The sequence below is a fragment of the Nannobrachium achirus genome (genome assembly GCF_963921795.1).
Source record: "Nannobrachium achirus genome assembly, chromosome: 6".
In the NCBI taxonomy this organism is placed as follows: domain Eukaryota; kingdom Metazoa; phylum Chordata; class Actinopteri; order Myctophiformes; family Myctophidae; genus Nannobrachium; species Nannobrachium achirus.
The window spans coordinates 27,986,670-28,006,052 of NC_137815.1; the positions used below are offsets into that span (position 1 = coordinate 27,986,670).

A 19,383-nucleotide genomic window follows, 5' to 3' on the forward strand; every position below is an offset into this window, starting at 1 on the left:
GGTTCAATATTTTATATTAATTTGGTCAGACACACCATATAAAAATAAGCCCATAAAAGTTCAAACTCTGCATGTGTTAACCGTTTTCGACTTGAATTGTGTGTGTGTATGTGTGTGTGACGTGTGTGTGTGTGTGTGTGTGTGTGTGTGTGTGTGTGTGTGTGTGTGTGTGTGTGTGTGTGTGTGTGTGTGTGTGTGTGTGTGTGTGTGTGTGTGTGTGTGTGTGTGTGTGTGTGTGTGTGTGTGTGTGTGTGTGTGTGTGTGTGTGTGTGTGCGTGCGTGCGTGCGTGCGTGCGTGCGTGCGTGCGTGCGAGACGGTCCACTCAAGCTTGAGAAGGACAATATGGGTGTTTTCAACGTGTGTTTTCAATGAGTCTTTCATGGCGTCCGCAATTGACGTAACTGGGCTTATATCCTATAATTGTAGGAAATAAAGGGGCATGTCTGAAATATCTAAATACTGAATCAAGCAACTGTCTGGGGTTCTGCACAGAGAAGCCAGAGTAGACGTTAAAGTGGCCGTAGAAGTGTTTTAAAGTGAAATATCACTTTTTAAACAACAGCGGGAAAAGGACCTGTGCCATCCCGGATACATAATGTAACGGCATGTTGATAAAGTCTGTATTCTGTTTAACCCACATCCTTAATGGAGCACTGCTATGTTCACACTTGCAGCCCGAATCCCATTTTAGCCTATTCAGATTGAATACAAATTGATATAATCAAGTCAGCAATAAAAATTACACAGCCGAGTATAAGTAAAGCATTACTCACACATGCAGTTACTGTATGACACTTACGTTGTTAACACAACCAATGCAGATACTGTAGGTAGGCGGCGACACAAATGCTGTCTAATCACAGTGCAATTAACAGTGTAGACAGATTTCAGAAACCAGTGGGATTTGGCCTGCAGTCTGAACAAAGCCAAAGAGCCATGTTTGTATATTTCATTCACCCCCATGTGAACTGTGTGATTATGTGAGTGTCTCTATTGTATGTACACTGTAGTCCTTTGAAAACGTTAGTTGAAAAGCTGCTCTCCTCTCTCTCCGCTCTCTGTGCCCCTCAGTGTGTGGGTATCGTTGCTGTCGTGGGCAGAAACCTTGCATCTTCCACACAGGGTTTTGCACGAAAAACATTCCGTGGGCTACAAATGGCCCCTACAAAACTGTGAAAAAAAACATTGTTTTGTGGGTCAGTTTTTAGCCCAAGGAATGTTTTTCGTGCAAAACAAATGCCTGCAATGGATTCATCATCATGAAAAACCCCTAGTTTGACCCCTTTTTTTACCCTAACCCTTTATAGAAAATGAATAGGACACAAACACAAATCAGTTTTTTTATGAGGTTTCCCCCGGGAGTTGAATTTCAACCTTTTACATATTATTACACACCTTTAGAAACACATTGGTGAATTTCTTGGTAACGATTTACTTTGCAGATTGGTCAAATATCTTATAACATCCCCTTACTAATACAAGATTTCCACCCGACAGCAACAATATGGGAAACAAAGCTTTATTAAAATAGCTTATTGGTCTGCTATTTCTTCATATTTATTATTTAACTTTTATGTTGTCTCTTTCTGTAGCTCCTTTGGTCACAGTTTCACAAGTTGTATTGTTGTTACGGGATTATGCTCAAAAAGCGTTTGCTTGTGTTTAGTCTTTATTCGCACTTTATTCGTCATTGTAGAAAACTATTTTGTATACGTTCTGTGGAGAGTAAAGGTTTTAGCTGTTGTGCTGTTGTTCGTAATTCGTTCCGTAATAGCCCACGTTTAGTTTAGTTTAGTTTACATTTGTTTTTCTTACGTTGATTGTAGCTTTTAGCTGAGCAATGGGCTTTGTTTAAATGCTTGTTAACTAATAAACTGAGCAATATTACTATTAGTGCAACTGTGATAACATTCCTTGAAGAATCACTCAACCATGTTTGTATTTTGTTTTTTGTTTTTCAGAATATTTGTGGAGACTCAAAACATTTAAACCGTCAATACAACAGTCTTCAGTTTTGAATGTTACTGTTACTACATGTGGTTTTCTGAAATAAATTTGAATTCGATCAAATTGCGTTGTTTCTATATAAACTCATCTCAAAGTAAGTGTTGTAGCATATATGTCCATGTATGATGATGTCAGTCATAGACGTCATATAGGACTTTCACATAACGAACTAGAAGCAGTGCTCTTCCGAGCACAGGTCTCCACCAGGAGACAATAACAACAATTTATTGCCTCCACCAGCCGAAGGCTGAGGGGAGAGTATGTTTTCGCCCCTGTCCGTGCGTCCGTGACGTCAACCATACTATGACGTCTATGGTGACGTCATGGACAAACTTTGGGGACGGACGGACGGACGCACGGACGCACGGACGGAGGGGAAAACATACTCTCCCCTCAGCCTTCGGCTGGTGGAGACAATAACTGAATATTTGTGGGCTCACAGCATATCTCACAGCATATCTCCATACAGAGTAGGCTACATGGATCTCCATATATGGGTACCAGGGGTCTAATAATAATAATAATGGATTGCATTTTTATAGTGCTTTTCTAAGCAAGTTGCGAACTCAAAGCGCTTACAATGGTCCATTCATTCATACATTGGGATAATAATAATGTGGTCTCCATGGGTAACTGGTCCGATATAGGTCTACATCACTGTCGCCCTTACTGTTCTGTCAAAATACTTTATAAACATTAAGGATGTCCATAATTACAACACCAGAGGCAGCGCCACAGATCACTTTCAACCCAGAGTCAAAACCAACAAAGGGTCAAACTCCTTTTTCTGCTATACCACCAAAATGTGGAAAGCCTTACCGAAGGTCATAAAGGAGTGTGGATCACTAGCATCCTTTAAAATTGCCCTGAAGAATCACTTACAGGCAGCAGCCATTCGCAACTGGTAAAAAACTAACCTAGCCCAACCCTACCCTCCCCTGCCCCTTCTTTGTATGTGGGTGGGTGACGTGACGTAACGTTTTCGCTGTCCTCGGTGTCAAACATGTATAAATAAAAAATATATTTGTCAAAAACCTTCTGAATATTGTGCAGGACATTAAGCTTTATGTGAACTTACTCAATATTAAAACATTTCATTCCTCATTTCTTCAGAATCTTCAACCAAACATGGCAAAACTCATATGGTGTGACTGTCCTGACCTTGTTTCTCAAAGTGGGAACTTGAATAAAACTAAGAAAAAGAATTGCTAAAAATCATTTGAAAATGAATTTAGGCTAAAAAAAATGTCTATTTTGAGCCTATATCTTTTCAAAGTCAAAGCATAATGTTTTCAGTCATTTCTGATCAAAAACATTTTGTCCCCCAACCCAAAATCATTTGGTGTGACACTAGTTTGGAAAAATTAAACAGGCAATTATTTGGACACCTATTGGCTAGAGAGGTCCTTCTTCTGTAAGGCTATTCAGCACTCCCAGCACAACTGCAAGACAGGTGTCTGAGGTGAGTTATGATTTTAACATTTTCATGAAATGCCATCTTGTTGAAACGTTGACAAACTCACCATTCTGGATGTCTTTTGGTGTGACACCTTTTCTTTAAAAAAAGCTTAAGTTATTTGAAGTTTTGGTCATATTTCCATGTAGATCTAGGCTGCTTTGTTATAGCTAGCATGCTGTTAGCATGCTAATGTGTACATAGTAGCCTCAAGGTAAACCTAAATGGAGAAAACAGTAATATGGTGTGACACTTAATCATATGGTGTGACATGTCTGCTTGTCACACCATATGACTTGACTGTCACACCATATGATTTATACTGTATTTAACTACAGATATAACAACAAATAACAAAGTTCCATGTTTCTTTTGTACATTTAAACATTTGTTTTAAACATTTTTTCATAAAATGTAATTTAGCTTCATTCAGTGATACTTCAAATTCATCAGACAGAGCAGAAACCCCTTCACAGAAACCTTAACATATTGTTTCAATCTAAACAATATTTTCTCTTTGTCTTAAACTATACATTCCATTTTCTTTTGTCAGCTGGAAAATGACAAGTGCTGAGAGAACGAGAAAGTACAGGGAGAAACTAAACAATGACCCAGCAAGGAGAGAGGAGCCAAAGGGGCGAGACTGCATTTTCTACGAAGAGCAGGAGGTTGTCTGTGGCATAGCAGAACCGCAACAAGGCAGCCGGTTTGCTACCCTCACCAAATACGACTGGCTGATGTACAATACAGTCTAAATGTATAATCTAATCTGATCTAATACTTTTGTACTTTCACTCACTGGACTGGACAGTGGACAGTGTTAAGGTAGGACCCGAGACAAAACTAGCGAAAATAGCTGATCTACAAGCTCTCAACACGTTGTGCTGCGAGAGCTTGTAGATCAGCTATTTTCGGAGTTGCGCAACCCAGCACTCTTTAGCTAGTGGAGATGTGGTGTAATGTCATGATTCCTAATTACATTTGTTCAACACAAAATGCTGTGTTCAAGTTCAGGAGACTTCGGAAAAAAGCAATTTACCTGAATGCTGAGTTCTGTTTCCACTAATTGGTGTTAATAAAATGTTGCCTTCAATGCCTTGGCTCCAAGTGTGGCTATGCGCCTTATTGTCCCTTTAGGATCCTTCTGCCGTGGGCCGGCAGAAGACTTAGGTGTGCGTAGCATTCCTGTGCACATCCTCATCATCCATCTACTACTACAATTCTTTCTTATCCCATGTTAAAGCCCTACAATAATATCCTGTTCAGAAATATTAAGGCCATGTTATCCTGGGTAATTGTTTAATCAATCAGTAAAGTTCAGTACTCACTAATAGGTAGGTTAAAACACAGTTTGCTTTGACACATGAAGATATGATCATACGGTGTGACACTAAATCATTTGGTGTGACATTCCAAATAGTGAGAAATCATACCTTTATTAATGATTAAACCAAAAAAATGTTTATGGATTACATAGAGAATATTATCAGGAAGAGTCACAAATATTTGTGTAATTTTAGAGAAAGTTTTGACAGAATACATTTAAAATATGTTGTAAGATCATAAACATGGGCCTCACACAGAGTGTCGATTATGAAAAAAATATACAGATATAATTAATTTTCAAAAAACTATAGTGGATCACTGGTTAGTTATGATAAAGGACTTTGATAAAGTGAGTAACTTAAGAAAGATGTACTCCATTTTCATTTTATGAACAATTATTTTCATGTCACACCATATGACGATTTTAGGCACAAGTACAACAAACTGCTGAATAAAGTCTGATTCCAATAAAATATCTAAAAACAAAATGTATTTCCATAAGGTTGAGAGTGAGTAGAACAAAAGTAAATAACTTTTATGCCTGCAATTTAAAGTTTTTTTAAAAACACATTTTTTGGGGCGTCACGTCACTGACCCATATACTGTTTATTTAGACTTACTGTTTTCTTTTTTGTTTTTCTTTACATATCTACTGCATAGTACTGTGTTCTATTTGTCTGTCATTCAATGTTATATGAGATACTTCAATGGTTTCCAGTGGAAATAAGCTTAGTCTTTTCATGGATCTCCTTTTAGTAGACCTTGTACCAGTGAACTGTACCGTCATGAAACTGTACCTTTTCCTATGCAAACTTCTAATAAAGTCTTCAATCAATCAATCAAAATGTGGGTCTTGCCTGAAGCTAGATGCAGAATAGATACACGCAGACTGCCCACCCACCCATGTCTCTGTTACCGTAATAACGCCATAATAACGCCCTCCCATTCTTCCAAAGGTCTCGTCGATATTCGTCATATTCACGTGATGTCCCACAGTACCGGTTTACAGTCTTTACACCGGCGTTGATGATCTTTAGAAGGACAGGAACCTGGAATGATCACACACACATCACTCACGGCTGTTTAATAATAATCTGTTTGTTTATTAGTTTTTAAACTGACGACGACGACAACATGGAGCGTGTTGTTCTCACAGTGTTGTTCATGTTCATGTTGACCTCCTCAGTGTTCGCTGGACTGTATTTCCAGCGGGCTGAGCCCTGTTACCGTCCCATGCTGAAGAAAAACAACGTCGGAGTCAAGTAAGTGTATTGTTTATTTATGTTTATTATGTATAGTCTCTGTCTGATTTGTTGGATCTGTTCTAGATCTCATTAAAATCGACTGCTTTTAAAGCCAGATTTGACCGAAAAATGAAACAGTTTATCATCACGAATGCTTTAATAAAGCAGCTTTATGCTACCATAATATGACAGTTATAGTTGCGATGTTTAAATCAATCTATAGCCTATAGTCATAGATTTGAACATAATACAGGCTATTGTTCAATGCTACTATAAATCAAAGTAGCCATGAAGTCGCAGTGGCAATATCCTTTATTATTGGCTAATAGCAGCCTATTATATAGGCTATAAATGAAGTGTCTTTATGAATCCATAAAGGCGTTGATTGATTGCTTGCTTGCTACTTTATTAACAGTTTGCAAACAAGCAGTTCAAGGTGTGTTATTAAGGGTTGTTCCCAGTAAGCTCCATTGGGGTTTAAGGGTCTTATTGTTAATCAATGCACTGCCCTTTTCAACTAAAACAATATAAGGACATGTGAAAGACAGTAAATCTACCCTAATAATTAATAATGTAATGTATGCAAAATGTTTTATGGTAAAGGTAATGTGTGTATACTGTATGTTTAAACTACCATTGAACTATATTATATACTCCACCTGCACTTCCTCATTCAGTTGAGTATAAAAATCACGGGTTCGTGTGATCATAATGGGATCATGTGATCTATCATCAGTGCAGTGGTGTAAAGTAACTAAGTACATTTAACTAAGACTAAGTACTCTACTTAAGTACAATGTTGAGGTATTTTTACTTTACTGGAGTATTTCCAGTTTCCAGTATAGGCCTAGGCTATACTTTTATTTCTAGCATAGACTACATCTCAGAGGCAAATATACTTTTACTCCACTACAGTTATTGGAAAACTTTAGTTACTAGTACCTTTCCTGGTAGGCTATACATTAAATGTTATAAAACATACATTAACCATTAACCATATTTTATACCTTGTCTATTTGAAAATAGCAGATCTGCAAGCTCACAACTTATCCTGACACATTGAGCTTGTAGATCTTCTAAAAAAATATTGTACTTTTACTTTTTGATGCCAATACTTTCATACTTTTATTCAAGTACATTTTGAATTCCGAACTTTTACTTGTAACAGAGTAGCCTATACATCTACATTACAGTATTGATACTTTTACTTAAGTAAAGAATGTGAGTACTTTTTCCACCACTGTACATAATGTGGTCATCACCATGCCATGCCTTGCCATGGTCATGTGATTTGTTTTTCTTCCATTTCTTTTTTGCGGAAGTTATAAAATACTGAGATGCATCATTCCATTGTTTATTCCTAAAGGCACACATGATCAACCACAGGTTTATTATTGTACACCCCTACTGTACACCACCCATTTCTCAACCAAATGGACCCTTAGGGCCCACCCAGACGAAATGCGATATTGTATAAGATCAGAACTCGTGGCCGGGGGTTGATCAGGTCTGTATAGCTCTCTGAGTGTATGAGATACATAAAGGTTTCCAATGTAAATAAGCCGAAAGGCTTTCTTGGATATCCTTTTAGTTGACCTCGTACCAGCGAACTGTACTGTCTGTCAATCAATCAATCAATCAATACCAATGGGAACCAGTCCAGTTGTAAACTCTAACAGTTACATTAATATTGAGAGATCTACACTGTAGATTTGGGGTCCCAAAGATTTAAAAACAAGGTATGAAATGCAGGGGCTCCATGGCCTATAATCATTATGCATTATCAGACTGGGGGTCCTTGAAATTAAAAAGGCTGAGTATAATCGGTGGTTTTCAACCCTTTTCCCTTTCATATCAAGTTAAAAAAAACTAATACAAAAATGATCCATTATTTATTCGCCATCACGGACCACCATTTGATGACATTTTGCCTCTCTGTGACTCAGACCCAAGACTATTTTGTCCACAATTCCATGCTGTACTCTGTACTGATGTTGGTACCATAGGAGAGATAACAGGCAAAGCAACAACAATTGTTCTACATTCTCAAATTGTGTAGACCTCTTGTAGATAAAGTAATGCAGATGTTAAACAATAATGTATTGAGAGGTAAAATGAAACCAAATGGACCTGTAGGGTTGGTTTCATTTCATGGGTCCATTTTTGGTTTCATTTCACGCTCTTCATCTATAAGGGTCCATGTGGCTACCAGCCCTCCATCATTTAGCTGCGGACCACCTGGAACCCCCTCAAGGACCACTGGTTGAAAACCACTGACTGAACTACATTATTCCTGGAACGCCAATTTACAAGGAAAAGCCCTCCATGTGAATCTTTAATTGAATGTCCCAGTAAGGGTCCATTTGATTCTATGTGTTCACTACACTACATGACCCCCTATAAGGGCCCTGGTGGTCCCTGAGCCGGACAGTGAGAACCAGTGAAGTACAGTTAGAGTTACAGTAACCCCCCCCCCCCCCTGGTAATATAGATATCTGTCCTGGACACACATTAGTACAGATAAACAGTCCTCCTGGGCTAACAGCTGATATGCCTGCAGTGGACACACACACGCACACACGCACACACGCACGCACACACACACACACATGCACACACACACACACACACACACACACACACACACACACACACACACACACTAATGCAGTGGTTCTCAAAGCTCATGTCAATGACACCAATCTGTAAATAAATACGAAATAAATACGAAAAATGTAAAAAATGCAACATTTTCCAATACGGCAGATAGCAGATGTACAAGCTTGTAGATTTTTGATTAAGATGATTGTGCAACACACAAAGGGCAAGTGTGTGCGTGTTTATTTTTGGTGATATCCTGTTATTCAATCTGGTTTACCTGGTTTTTATTTGATTCAATACAAGGTTGCATGGGTGAAGTTTCAGCCTACATCATTAGCTATGTATGTACAGTATAGCAACATATTGTTTCTATTTTTATGTTAAAGATGCAAGCAGAGAATGAATAAGTAACTTCTCCCCTATAGACACCGTCTGCAGACCTTGAGCGAGCCTCAGCTTGTAACTGGATAGCATTTATTACAACTACTGCTTTCCTAGATGCACTGTTGTTGCACTGGAGTGTTTTCTGCTGGTGTTTCAGTCCGAGTGTATCAAAGGGTGCGTTCGGAAATGCGCACCGGGTGTGTGCTCAGTGTAGTGAGTGCCTAAACCCAACCCTAATCCTAACCCTAACCTCAGTAAAACTATGCCTAAACCCAACCCTAACCCTAACCCTAACCTCAGTAAAACTATGCCTAAAACTAACCCTAACCAGAACCGGTGCGCATTTCCGAACGTACCCTTTGATACACTCAGACTGAAACACCAGCAGAAAACACTCTCCCGTTTAGATAATGGCTACAACAAGTGCAATGAAAAGCCTTACAGGACACAATTGTCGATGAAATCATATTTCTCTTCTGACTTCAAGATCACACCATCTTAGATTTGCTAATCTAATGTTTACAAAGAACATAACTTGTAATGTCATCATAGATAAGGAGAACTTGGGTTTTGACCTCTTGAACCCTAGTGCATCCCTGCCCTATTCTGGGCCGAACATTCAACAAAAATAGTTGATCTACAAGCTCACAACTTTGTGTCCATTGTGAGCTTGCTTTATGTATTTAGAGATTTGTTGTAGAGGAAAATACTGTACGAATAGGCCTAGAAGAACACTCGCTCCAAAACAGAGTCGCCCGGGTCAAATCCAGTGACCTCGGAAGTAAACGTAACCTCTACCTCTAACTATGTCTAACCCTAACCTTATTCCTAAACTTAAACTCAGTAAAGCAATACCTACTCTACACTAGAGCATCCCTAGTATAGAGCCCTGGGGGACCCCAGTCAACTAACTGAGTATTAGTATGTACTGTAGGACAGCTAGGGGTCTTCAAAGTTTTCAGGCCAGGGACCCCTTAGTTTAGAGAGAGATGAAGCAGGGACCCCCCATATATATATAGTTTCATTGTTTGACAGCACAATCATCAGTGTATTTTGGAATCATGTAAATTTGTGTTTTCAGATATTTAACCACTTGGACCATCAATACGTAAAAAAAAACCACCTTTCACTCTGTACTTAGTCTTCTCTTTTTTTCCCTCTACACCAAACCTCTTTTTCGAAAATAGCCGATCTACAAGCTCACCGAGACCCCCTAGGGGTCCCAGACTCCCTGTTGAAGACCCTTGGTCTAATGTCTTCATGTCCCTCTGACGTCTCTCATGTCTCTCTCTCTCTCTTGGTAAAGGACCACGGCTCGTCCCCATGAGTTCCTGAACGTCTCTGAGCTGCCCAAGGCCTGGGACTGGAGGAACATCAACGGGACCAACTACGTGAGCACCACCCGCAACCAGCACATCCCCCAGTACTGTGGGTCCTGCTGGGCGCATGGCAGCACCAGCGCAATGGCAGGTAGGAGGAGCCTTTTAGCTGACCTTGTACCAGTGAACTATACTGTCATGAAACCGTACCTTTTTCTATGCAAACTTCTAATAAATACTTCAATCGATCGATCAATCAATCAATCAATCAATCAATCAATCAATCAATCAATCAACATATTAATACATTTACAAAAGTACATTCCTTCTACAAAATAGAAGAGCCAGTAGTGGCTTTTGTAAGAAGTAAGACCGTGGTTGTACTGGTCAGGTTTTAATGTGTGTCCATGTGCAGGTAAGGGCTGAAATGTGCAGGGCATTGCTGAAAACGAGTGCTTGTTCTCAGCTACTGCTTTGAGTAAATAAAGAACAAACCAAAAGAAAAAGAAAGAAAAGGGACACCTGCAGGTCCCACACATGAAACTGAAACAGATTGACTTCCTCTTAGAGGAACATCTGGGCCCCTTTTTGTCCTCTCAACATCATCTCTACAGTATTTAAAGGTCACCAGTCTCAAAAACAAGACTCTTGACTCACACCATTTTCAGATGCTTCCGACTTGCATTTAGAAGATTGTGGAACAGGTTTTCTGGCTTGTGAGACAATGGAACAGTCAGTGGCATTTTAACTTTGTGCTGTGCTGCGGAAGCTTGTACACCTGCAATTTTTAAATACAAGTTACGCCTGTAACATCACAGGTGATAGGAGGTTTGCGCCCGACAACAATATAGTTCTACATATTGTGCTGTTTAGGAAACAGCACTAGCGTGGGGGACTCCTGTTACAGTGTCAGTGACAGTGAGCATTGTGTGTTTTTTGGTATTGTTACATGGCCTAATTACGACCGTATAGTTACTTTTAGTATGAAAACCTGCTTGCAGATCATGTGCACGCATGCTGTCATCAATTTGCCTCATGGCACGCTTCACATATGACCAAGATCCCTGATGTCATCAATATTAAGCCCAGTCTGGGAATGCCCATATATGGACTTATTGTGTCAGTCTCATGATAACCAGTGTGGTTGTCGCAACGCGAGTCACACTTGCAAATAAATCACGTCCTTGTTCCTTTTATGCCCATTTATGGAGATCCCTGATGTCATCAATATTAATCCAATATCTGTGAATGCCCATATCTGGACATATTGTGTCAGTCTCTGTTGCTTCAGCACGACCTTGCCCTTTAGGGCAGTGGTTCTCAACCTTTCCCCGCTTTAGGGCGGAGTCGTTTTTCGCCCACTGGTTATAATGTTATTATGTTTTTTTTATTTGTTCATCAGATCGCATCAACATCAAGCGCAAGGGGGCGTGGCCGTCGGCCTACCTGTCGGTGCAGCATGTGGTGGACTGTGGTGACGCGGGCAGCTGCCACGGAGGAGACCACTCCGGGGTGTGGGAGTACGCCAACACCCACGGCATCCCCGACGAGACCTGCAACAACTACCAGGCCAAAGACCAGGGTGAGTCCAGTTGTAGTTCTTTATAGAGAGCAGTACCCAAGACCTGACACCCAGGCCCGGATCGGACACACTTTGGCGCCCTAGGCGCTGATGACTGTGACTGTCATCACCAATCATGTCTTTATTTTTTTAACCCATTAAGACTGGAAGGCATCTGCGTCACGTAACCACTTTAACCATTATTTTTGTTATACTTTGGCTATCCAAAAATAGCAGATATACAAGCTCATGAGTGCCGCACTATGAGCTTGTAGATCAGCTATTTTTGAAAAAACATTAACATTTGTGAAAATCTTTGAATATATATTCTTTCAATATATACTTGCCAATGAGGGACCAGCATTCCTGGTGATACCAGTGGTGATGTCACTGGCATCGCCAGTGGTGATGCCAGTGGTGAGTGCATTTCATGGCGCGCTCTGCTGGCGCACAAGTAGGCCATACATGGCCTACTTGTGCACAAGAAGCAAGTTGGCGCCTTGACAGAGTGCAGTTCTAGTTATATATTATATCGACTATATTGTTTTATCTCTCCTGACAGCATGTAAGCCTTTCAACCAGTATGGGACCTACAGTATAGATACCTATAGAGCTATTTAACAAACAACAAAATATATCATACATATATATTGTTGAATATATTGTTCGTGTCTTCTGACAGCTTGTAAGCCATTCAACCAGTGTGGGACCTGCACCACCTTCGGTGAGTGTAACATCGTGAAGAACTTCACCCTGTGGAAGGTGGGCGATTACGGAGAGGTCAGCGGGAGGGAGAAGATGATGGCTGAGATCTATGCTGGTGGACCCATCAGGTTGGTTCTGAACTAAACTCAGGGTTCCCACGGTCATGAAATTCCTGGAAATATTTTGAAATTAGAAAAATATTTTTCCAGTACTGGAAAAGTTTTGGAATTTATCAAGGGTCCTGGAAGGTCCTGGAAAAAATAGCTATGCATTGTCTTTGGTTATTGATTTTGTTAATACCTCTGAAATGACAAATTAAACATGGGCCAAATAGTCAAATATTAGAGGCAGAAATTGTGAAAATAGCCGATCTACATGCTCACAACGCCTCGCAACTGTAAGCATGTAGATCGGCTATTTTCACAATAGAAACGTGTTATACAAAATTCCTCTACTCTTAGTGCTCGTCCGGGTGCCGTTCAAACATGATTATTTCGGGGATCACGGCCTGAAAAGGTTGAGAACCACTGGCATACACTACCTGTCTTTAGGCATTGCGCATAGGAGTAAGCGACTTGCTATTGAGCTGAATTATTGTTATATAGTCCTGGAAATCGGGTTAAATATTCTGGAAAAGTTTTACAAAAGTTTTGGAAATTAATTGGTAAAGATGTGTGGGAACCCAAACTGCATTTTATAATGATTATCAGGTTTCTCTCAATACATTATTCATTGAGAGATTTAGGGGTGCAACAGTTAAAGGGATATTTCACTCGAAAGGGCAGAGGTTTTCAACTGGTGGTCCGTGGACCGCTGGTGGTCCGTGAAGGTATTGCAAATGGTGTCAGTTACTGGGAAGTCGGAGATCAAGACATTTCCACAGAAACAAAAAGGAGTTAGATAGAAACTCCAGTGGGGGAGGTGCACCAGATTGACTGGATTCAGATGGGTCATCATTATTAGGAAATGTGCCTGTGTAATCTCATGTGTCTGCTCATAAATTACGGTAGATCAGTTAACATGAGTTTAATATACGTAGAAGGTTAAGAGAACGGAATAAGGTTAACCATGGGATAGGAATAGATCAGTGGTTCTCAGCCTTTTTTGAGCTCTGGACTAGCATTATATATCAGTTAAATAATGACTATTAAAGACTTGATTCTTTTTTTTTTTTACTTTATTAAAGTCATTTAAAGGTGATACACCATGCATTTAAAAAGTAGTTATGTCATATTGTTTATGTCCCAAAAACGTTTTTCAAAAGGTTTGAGGCTAAATTACCACTCCTAAATAGAGAGCCTCTCTCATTTTTGAATGGCTCTCAGAGCATTTTCAGCTGCGGTACCACCTTTGGCCTGAACTGCGCCACTTTTTTTTCTTTTTCTTTTTTTTTTCCTTTTTTTAAGTGCAAAAAAACACCACCTACACAACAACAAAATAAACCACTTTACAGAGACCAAAAAATAAAATGAAAAATAAGATTAATAGGCTTTTATTTTGATGATTATGTCTGAGATACTTTTGGTTTGAATGAAAATACAAATAAAAATGGACAAATCAATAGGTAGAGTTAAGTGGGCATGTTATCCTTATTTAATAGATAAGAGGCCCACCTTTTTTTCAAATACATTTTCCTTACCATTAATTTTATGTCACCTTCTCCATAGAGTACAAAGACTTGATTTAAAGACTTGAAAATATAGACATAAGAGGTTTCTGCTACTACTTTTGAAAATGATAATAAAGTATTCTGAATGGTGATTGTGATGTTTTCCCCTCGTTTAGCTGTGGCATCATGGCCACTGACAAGCTGGATGAATACATGGGAGGAGTTTACTCAGAGTACCACGAAACCCCGTACGTCAACCACATCGTGTCCGTGGCCGGCTGGGGAGTCGAGGACGGCGTGGAATACTGGGTCGTACGCAACTCTTGGGGAGAGCCGTGGGTAAGTTCTTTAACTTAACACATTAAACCACTTTATAAACCACCTGGGCGAGCTGTGGGTAAGTTCCAACGGGGAGGAGCAGTGGCAGGGGTAGAGTTCTAATATAGGTCAGCCCACTGGCGCCTAACTTTGTCCTCAAAAGGGGGAGCACATATTTGGGTGATATCTCGGCTATATATTTCGGTTATAAAGTCGGCTAAAATCGGATCAGGAGCAGAATCCAGGATCAAGTTTTGGTGGTGATTACCCTGTTGCACCATTTATCTGGTAGCTGTGATGAAACCCAGGTTGTGGCCAGTCTGGCATGAATCAGCAATACCACCAGTGAAGCAATACCAAGAAATCTGAGAGGACTGTGGTTTTCCAGGGAAGAATAGTGATATTTGTTAAGTTGAGATTGTGGTTAGAGTTGCCAAGTAAGCTTATTATAAGCGACTTCGGGCTTGTTTTTCTCTAAAGTTGCTTGTAAATATTGGTTAGTTGTTTTGTGGCTACTAAAGTGTAGTTGCTTATTTGTTTAAACCAGTGGTTCTCAAATGTTTCATGTCAAGGATCCCCAAATTAATATAAATTTGCCAGGGACCCCAGTACCAGTTTTGTGGTGATTGTGGATAGAAATGCCATTTAGGCCATTAAGTGGAGACACGTCTCTCTGAACAGGCACTTGCACACATAGACATCAAAGGGGGCTTGAGCCCCTGCCCTTTTAAGTACCATGCATAGTAGTACATAGGGACCGCAGGAATACACAAGCAACGGAGGGTGAGAGACATTTCCTCCGTTTGATCCGGTCCTGACTCCCAGTACATAACACTAACACTAACACTAACACCTAACGGACAGCACCCAACTGGACCAACTCAACGTACAAGATGTATCCGTAGCCAGAAGTACCCACGGCCACCGTTGTCAATCGTAGGCGCAGTAGTGAGGAAAATTACTTTTCCTCTGCTCTATGACAGCGGTTCTCAAACTATGTGTCCCAATGAGAAATATATTATAAGAAACGGTAAATATATATATATAAGAAACGGTAAAAAAGGAACGTCGAGTCGTCGACTCGAGTCGCAACCAAGTGAAGAGGACGGCTTGACACACACACACACACACACACACACACACACACACACACACACACACACACACACACACACACACACACACACACACACACACACACACACACACACACACACACACACACACACTATCACACAGTCACACACACACCGCCTCACTATCACACAGTCACACACACACAGCCTATCCTCCATCAGCTGTCAACAAGACGAGGCACTCAAGAAGAGCTGATTAATTAGCTCAGCGGCTCATCATACTTGGGAATTATATGAGCGGGTGCGTTTTGTTATAATCACTCCGGGTCCTGATCCATATGTGGTTAAATCTGTACCCTCGCGGAGTTTTACATTTACCGCGAATCCGCGAAGCAACTTTTCAGACAGACAGCAGAACCAGTCCAGACTGTTACCACTTATAACATCACGTCGGGTCAAGAAATTCTGTGGTTCTACATATTTTGGCTAAATGCTCCGCTTTTGTTAGCTATTCTGTTCTGTGCTGCGAGGCACAATGGGGCGCGCGGCCCAATGGAGAGCGGTCGGCACGGACATAACGTAGAGGAGGAACTATGCCTGTCGACGGAATTACTGTACGTAATCTCTCCCAAAACGTACACAAAATCAACCATACGTAACTATAAATGGCCCTTTACCCGTCTGTAAAAAAGTGTCCTCTCCAGACCATGAATGCCGTTTTTACTATGGTGAAAGAAATGCAAATGCACTCTTTCCATGCCATACCTGAAGGCAGCATTCAAGAGAATTGCCTCTGTGTAGAAATCCATGCCGTACGCCACGTCTCCAGGAATCACTTGATTATGCTTAGTTTGTGGTATCGAAAGTACCGAAAATAGCCAACCTCCATGTGAGCTTGGAGGTCTGCAATTTTCTATATTTTCACCAAAGGCCCTTTTAGAAATCTCTGCACGTCCCTGCCTCTGAACATAAATTACCTTTTAGTGCCGGTGTCTTTATCAGCTGCCATTACTGTAAATAGGTGTCGCTATTTTGGACAATGTTTCAAACGTTTTCTTTCTTTTTTTTTCAAGGAAAAAAAAAAATAGATCTCACATTTTGAGCTTAAAGGTAAAACTCAATGTTCAATGTTTTGCATTATCTTTATTAGGGCAATCAAGGGTGGCCTGACATTTTCCCTATTGAATAAACGGTTTTAAACTGTGCGTTACTATTCCGGTATACAGGGCAGTATGGAATTAACAAATGGGAATATCTGAAAGTAGAATTTTGTCTTTGGCTTAGTGTTGTGTTAATAAGGGCCTTGCCTTGCTTGCTACAGATAAACATGATCACTATGTTGTTGTCTTGTGCTCAGGGGGAGAAGGGCTGGCTGAGGATCGTCACCAGCGCCTACAAGGGAGGAAGTGGAAGCTCCTACAACCTGGCTGTGGAAGAGGACTGCATGTATGGAGATCCCATAGTACCCAAATCCTACCACTAGAGGACCCCGTAGACCAGTGGTTCTTAGAGTAGAGGGAGCCAAAATGATTGGTAGTTGAATGATTGGTAGTTCAATGATCGGTAGTCGGGAACCAAATCTAACTCTGAGAGTTATTGTGGGGGTCCTTGCAATTTAAAGGTTTTAGAACCAGTGCTCTGTACACTAGAGCTGAACTCATTATTTTACACTGTCACTGTGTTAATTCCAACAATCTCAGGCACACTGCTGCTTTTTTTAATAATATATAAAAGGGGTTCCTTTATCCCTGATTAAAAGGGAACAGAGCTGGGTAAGCGTTTTATTTTTTACAATTTTGCCAGTGTTTTTTTAAGGAGTAGTTCAGCCCCAAAATGACTTTTTTTCTATCGAATACTCACCACATGGAGACTTGAATTTGTTGATTTTGATTGATTTTCAGTTTTTATCGCATTCCTAAGCCAATATTTTGAGGAGTCTCTTTGTGTCCACTGCTGGTCATCAAATGATTGACTTAGGTATGCGACAAAAACAAAACAATATCCATGAATTCAAGTCTCCATGGGGTAATAGATAGAGGAAAAAAAACATATTTTTGGGGTGAACTGTCCCTTAAGTGTTCTTATATTTCAATGCCAAGGAATTCCTAACACTTTTCTATATTGTCTGTCTGGTGTAAACCTCATATGTCCAAAACTGTTTCTTTTAGAATTCAAATTAATGTAGCCAAAGAAGCAGATCTACCAGCTCAAAACGTGTCGCTTAGCGCCGCGTTTCAAGCTTGCACATCTGCTACTTTTGATGCTTTTTGTGTGACGCTGTAGAATGATCAAGCAGAGCGTTAATTTAGGAAAAAGTTAAAATATGCAGATTGAGGTTTCTGCCCGACAACGAAATGCATCAGGTATTTTGTACCTCTTAATAATAGAACTGTTCCTCTTTCACACACATCAAATCTGTCTTCTCTAAACAAATGGTAAAATGTTTTAAATAGCACCCGAAATGTGTGAGAAGACAAAACAAAACAGATTAAAAACATGATTTCCATCACTCAGCCAAGCTACCACATCACAGCACGTTGCGTTGTAAAGCGCTGTGAGCGTGTAGACCGGCTGTAAGTATATGTGCGTTTTCTAAATATGATAGAGAACGAGACATTCTTCTAATCTACAAAGTATTCAAATCAAATCATTATAAAGGAGGTGCAAAGATTATTATTTTAACCCTAACCCAGAATGATGTAGTGATCTGTACAGATATGCCAAAGAACACATTTCTTGTCAAGTCGTTTTGTATTGCTAGTTGCTACAGTATATAAAGTACATTACAATTAATCTGTTGGGCATTTGTTGTGTCAATTGTTTTGCACTACACGCAGACATTTGTTTTGTAAAGGGGTTACATTGAAACTGAAATCAACTTCCATTAATAGAACAAATGTGCCTTTCTTTGCCTTGTGCAATCAGCTGCACTGTCGTTTGATTATGCAAGAATAACCACAATGTACAATATGTCAGAAAATCAACATTAAAAATGTCTAATAAACATCACTGTTCTGAACAGAATGTGCTCTACATTTGTGAATTATTTAATAATCCATTTTTTGTGTGGTGTGAATATTATTTTCACCCATGCAGTGGTTCTCAACTGGGTCTCACTCTTTTGCAGGTCTTTCAGTCAGGCGGACAGGGTTTTGAGGTTATAATTTCTGTGAGGTTAGGGTTAATGTTTGTGAGGTTAGAAGGGTTAGGCATAGTGAAGTTAAGTTTAAGTGAAGTTTAGATGGAATCAGACCGAAAGACCTGCAAAAGAAGGAGTTCTCTACCTGGGGTGTGGGCTCCTCCCGGGGGTCCTGAGGTCCAGTTCAACGCGTACGAGTACTGTACTAGTATGAGACCACAGAAAACATGATCTTCAGACAAACGTATTAAAGCAAAAACATGGGTATGGGCACTGATGACGGGGAGAGAACCACAGCATTAGTTAAAGGAGAATTTCGGCCAAAAAGGCAGTCTTACCTCTAAAAGTACTTATTTGGACCCCCAAAAGATGGTCCAGGTGTCGTTTTTTCAAATAGAATAATTTTTGCTCGATTTGTCTGACCAGGACTTCAGACAGGAGCGAACGGATAAATTGTTATATCTCGCTTGAAAGTAATTTTTTTCGGGACATGCCTGCGGCTGATAATGCCTAGGGTCCATACTTGTTTTGTTTTTTTTCACCGCCATTATTGCTGTATTATTGCTGCATTATTGCCGACACGGATCGGAGATGGCATCAGCTGGAAGGGATTTTATATACTGATATCATCTATCTA

At 40.1% G+C, this 19,383-nt stretch overlaps 1 protein-coding gene across 1 annotated transcript; it reads left to right on the forward strand.

Annotated features, from left to right (window-relative positions):
* Positions 1-5,765: 5,765 nt before the first annotated feature.
* ctsz (cathepsin Z) lies at positions 5,766-18,616 on the forward strand. Its single transcript, XM_080727607.1, has 6 exons — positions 5,766-6,052; positions 10,326-10,489; positions 11,741-11,920; positions 12,582-12,732; positions 14,390-14,552; positions 16,965-18,616. The coding sequence occupies exons 1-6, from the start codon at positions 5,925-5,927 to the stop codon at positions 17,088-17,090; spliced, it is 912 nt and encodes a 303-aa protein (XP_080583733.1). The 5' UTR covers positions 5,766-5,924; the 3' UTR covers positions 17,091-18,616.
* Positions 18,617-19,383: the final 767 nt, after the last annotated feature.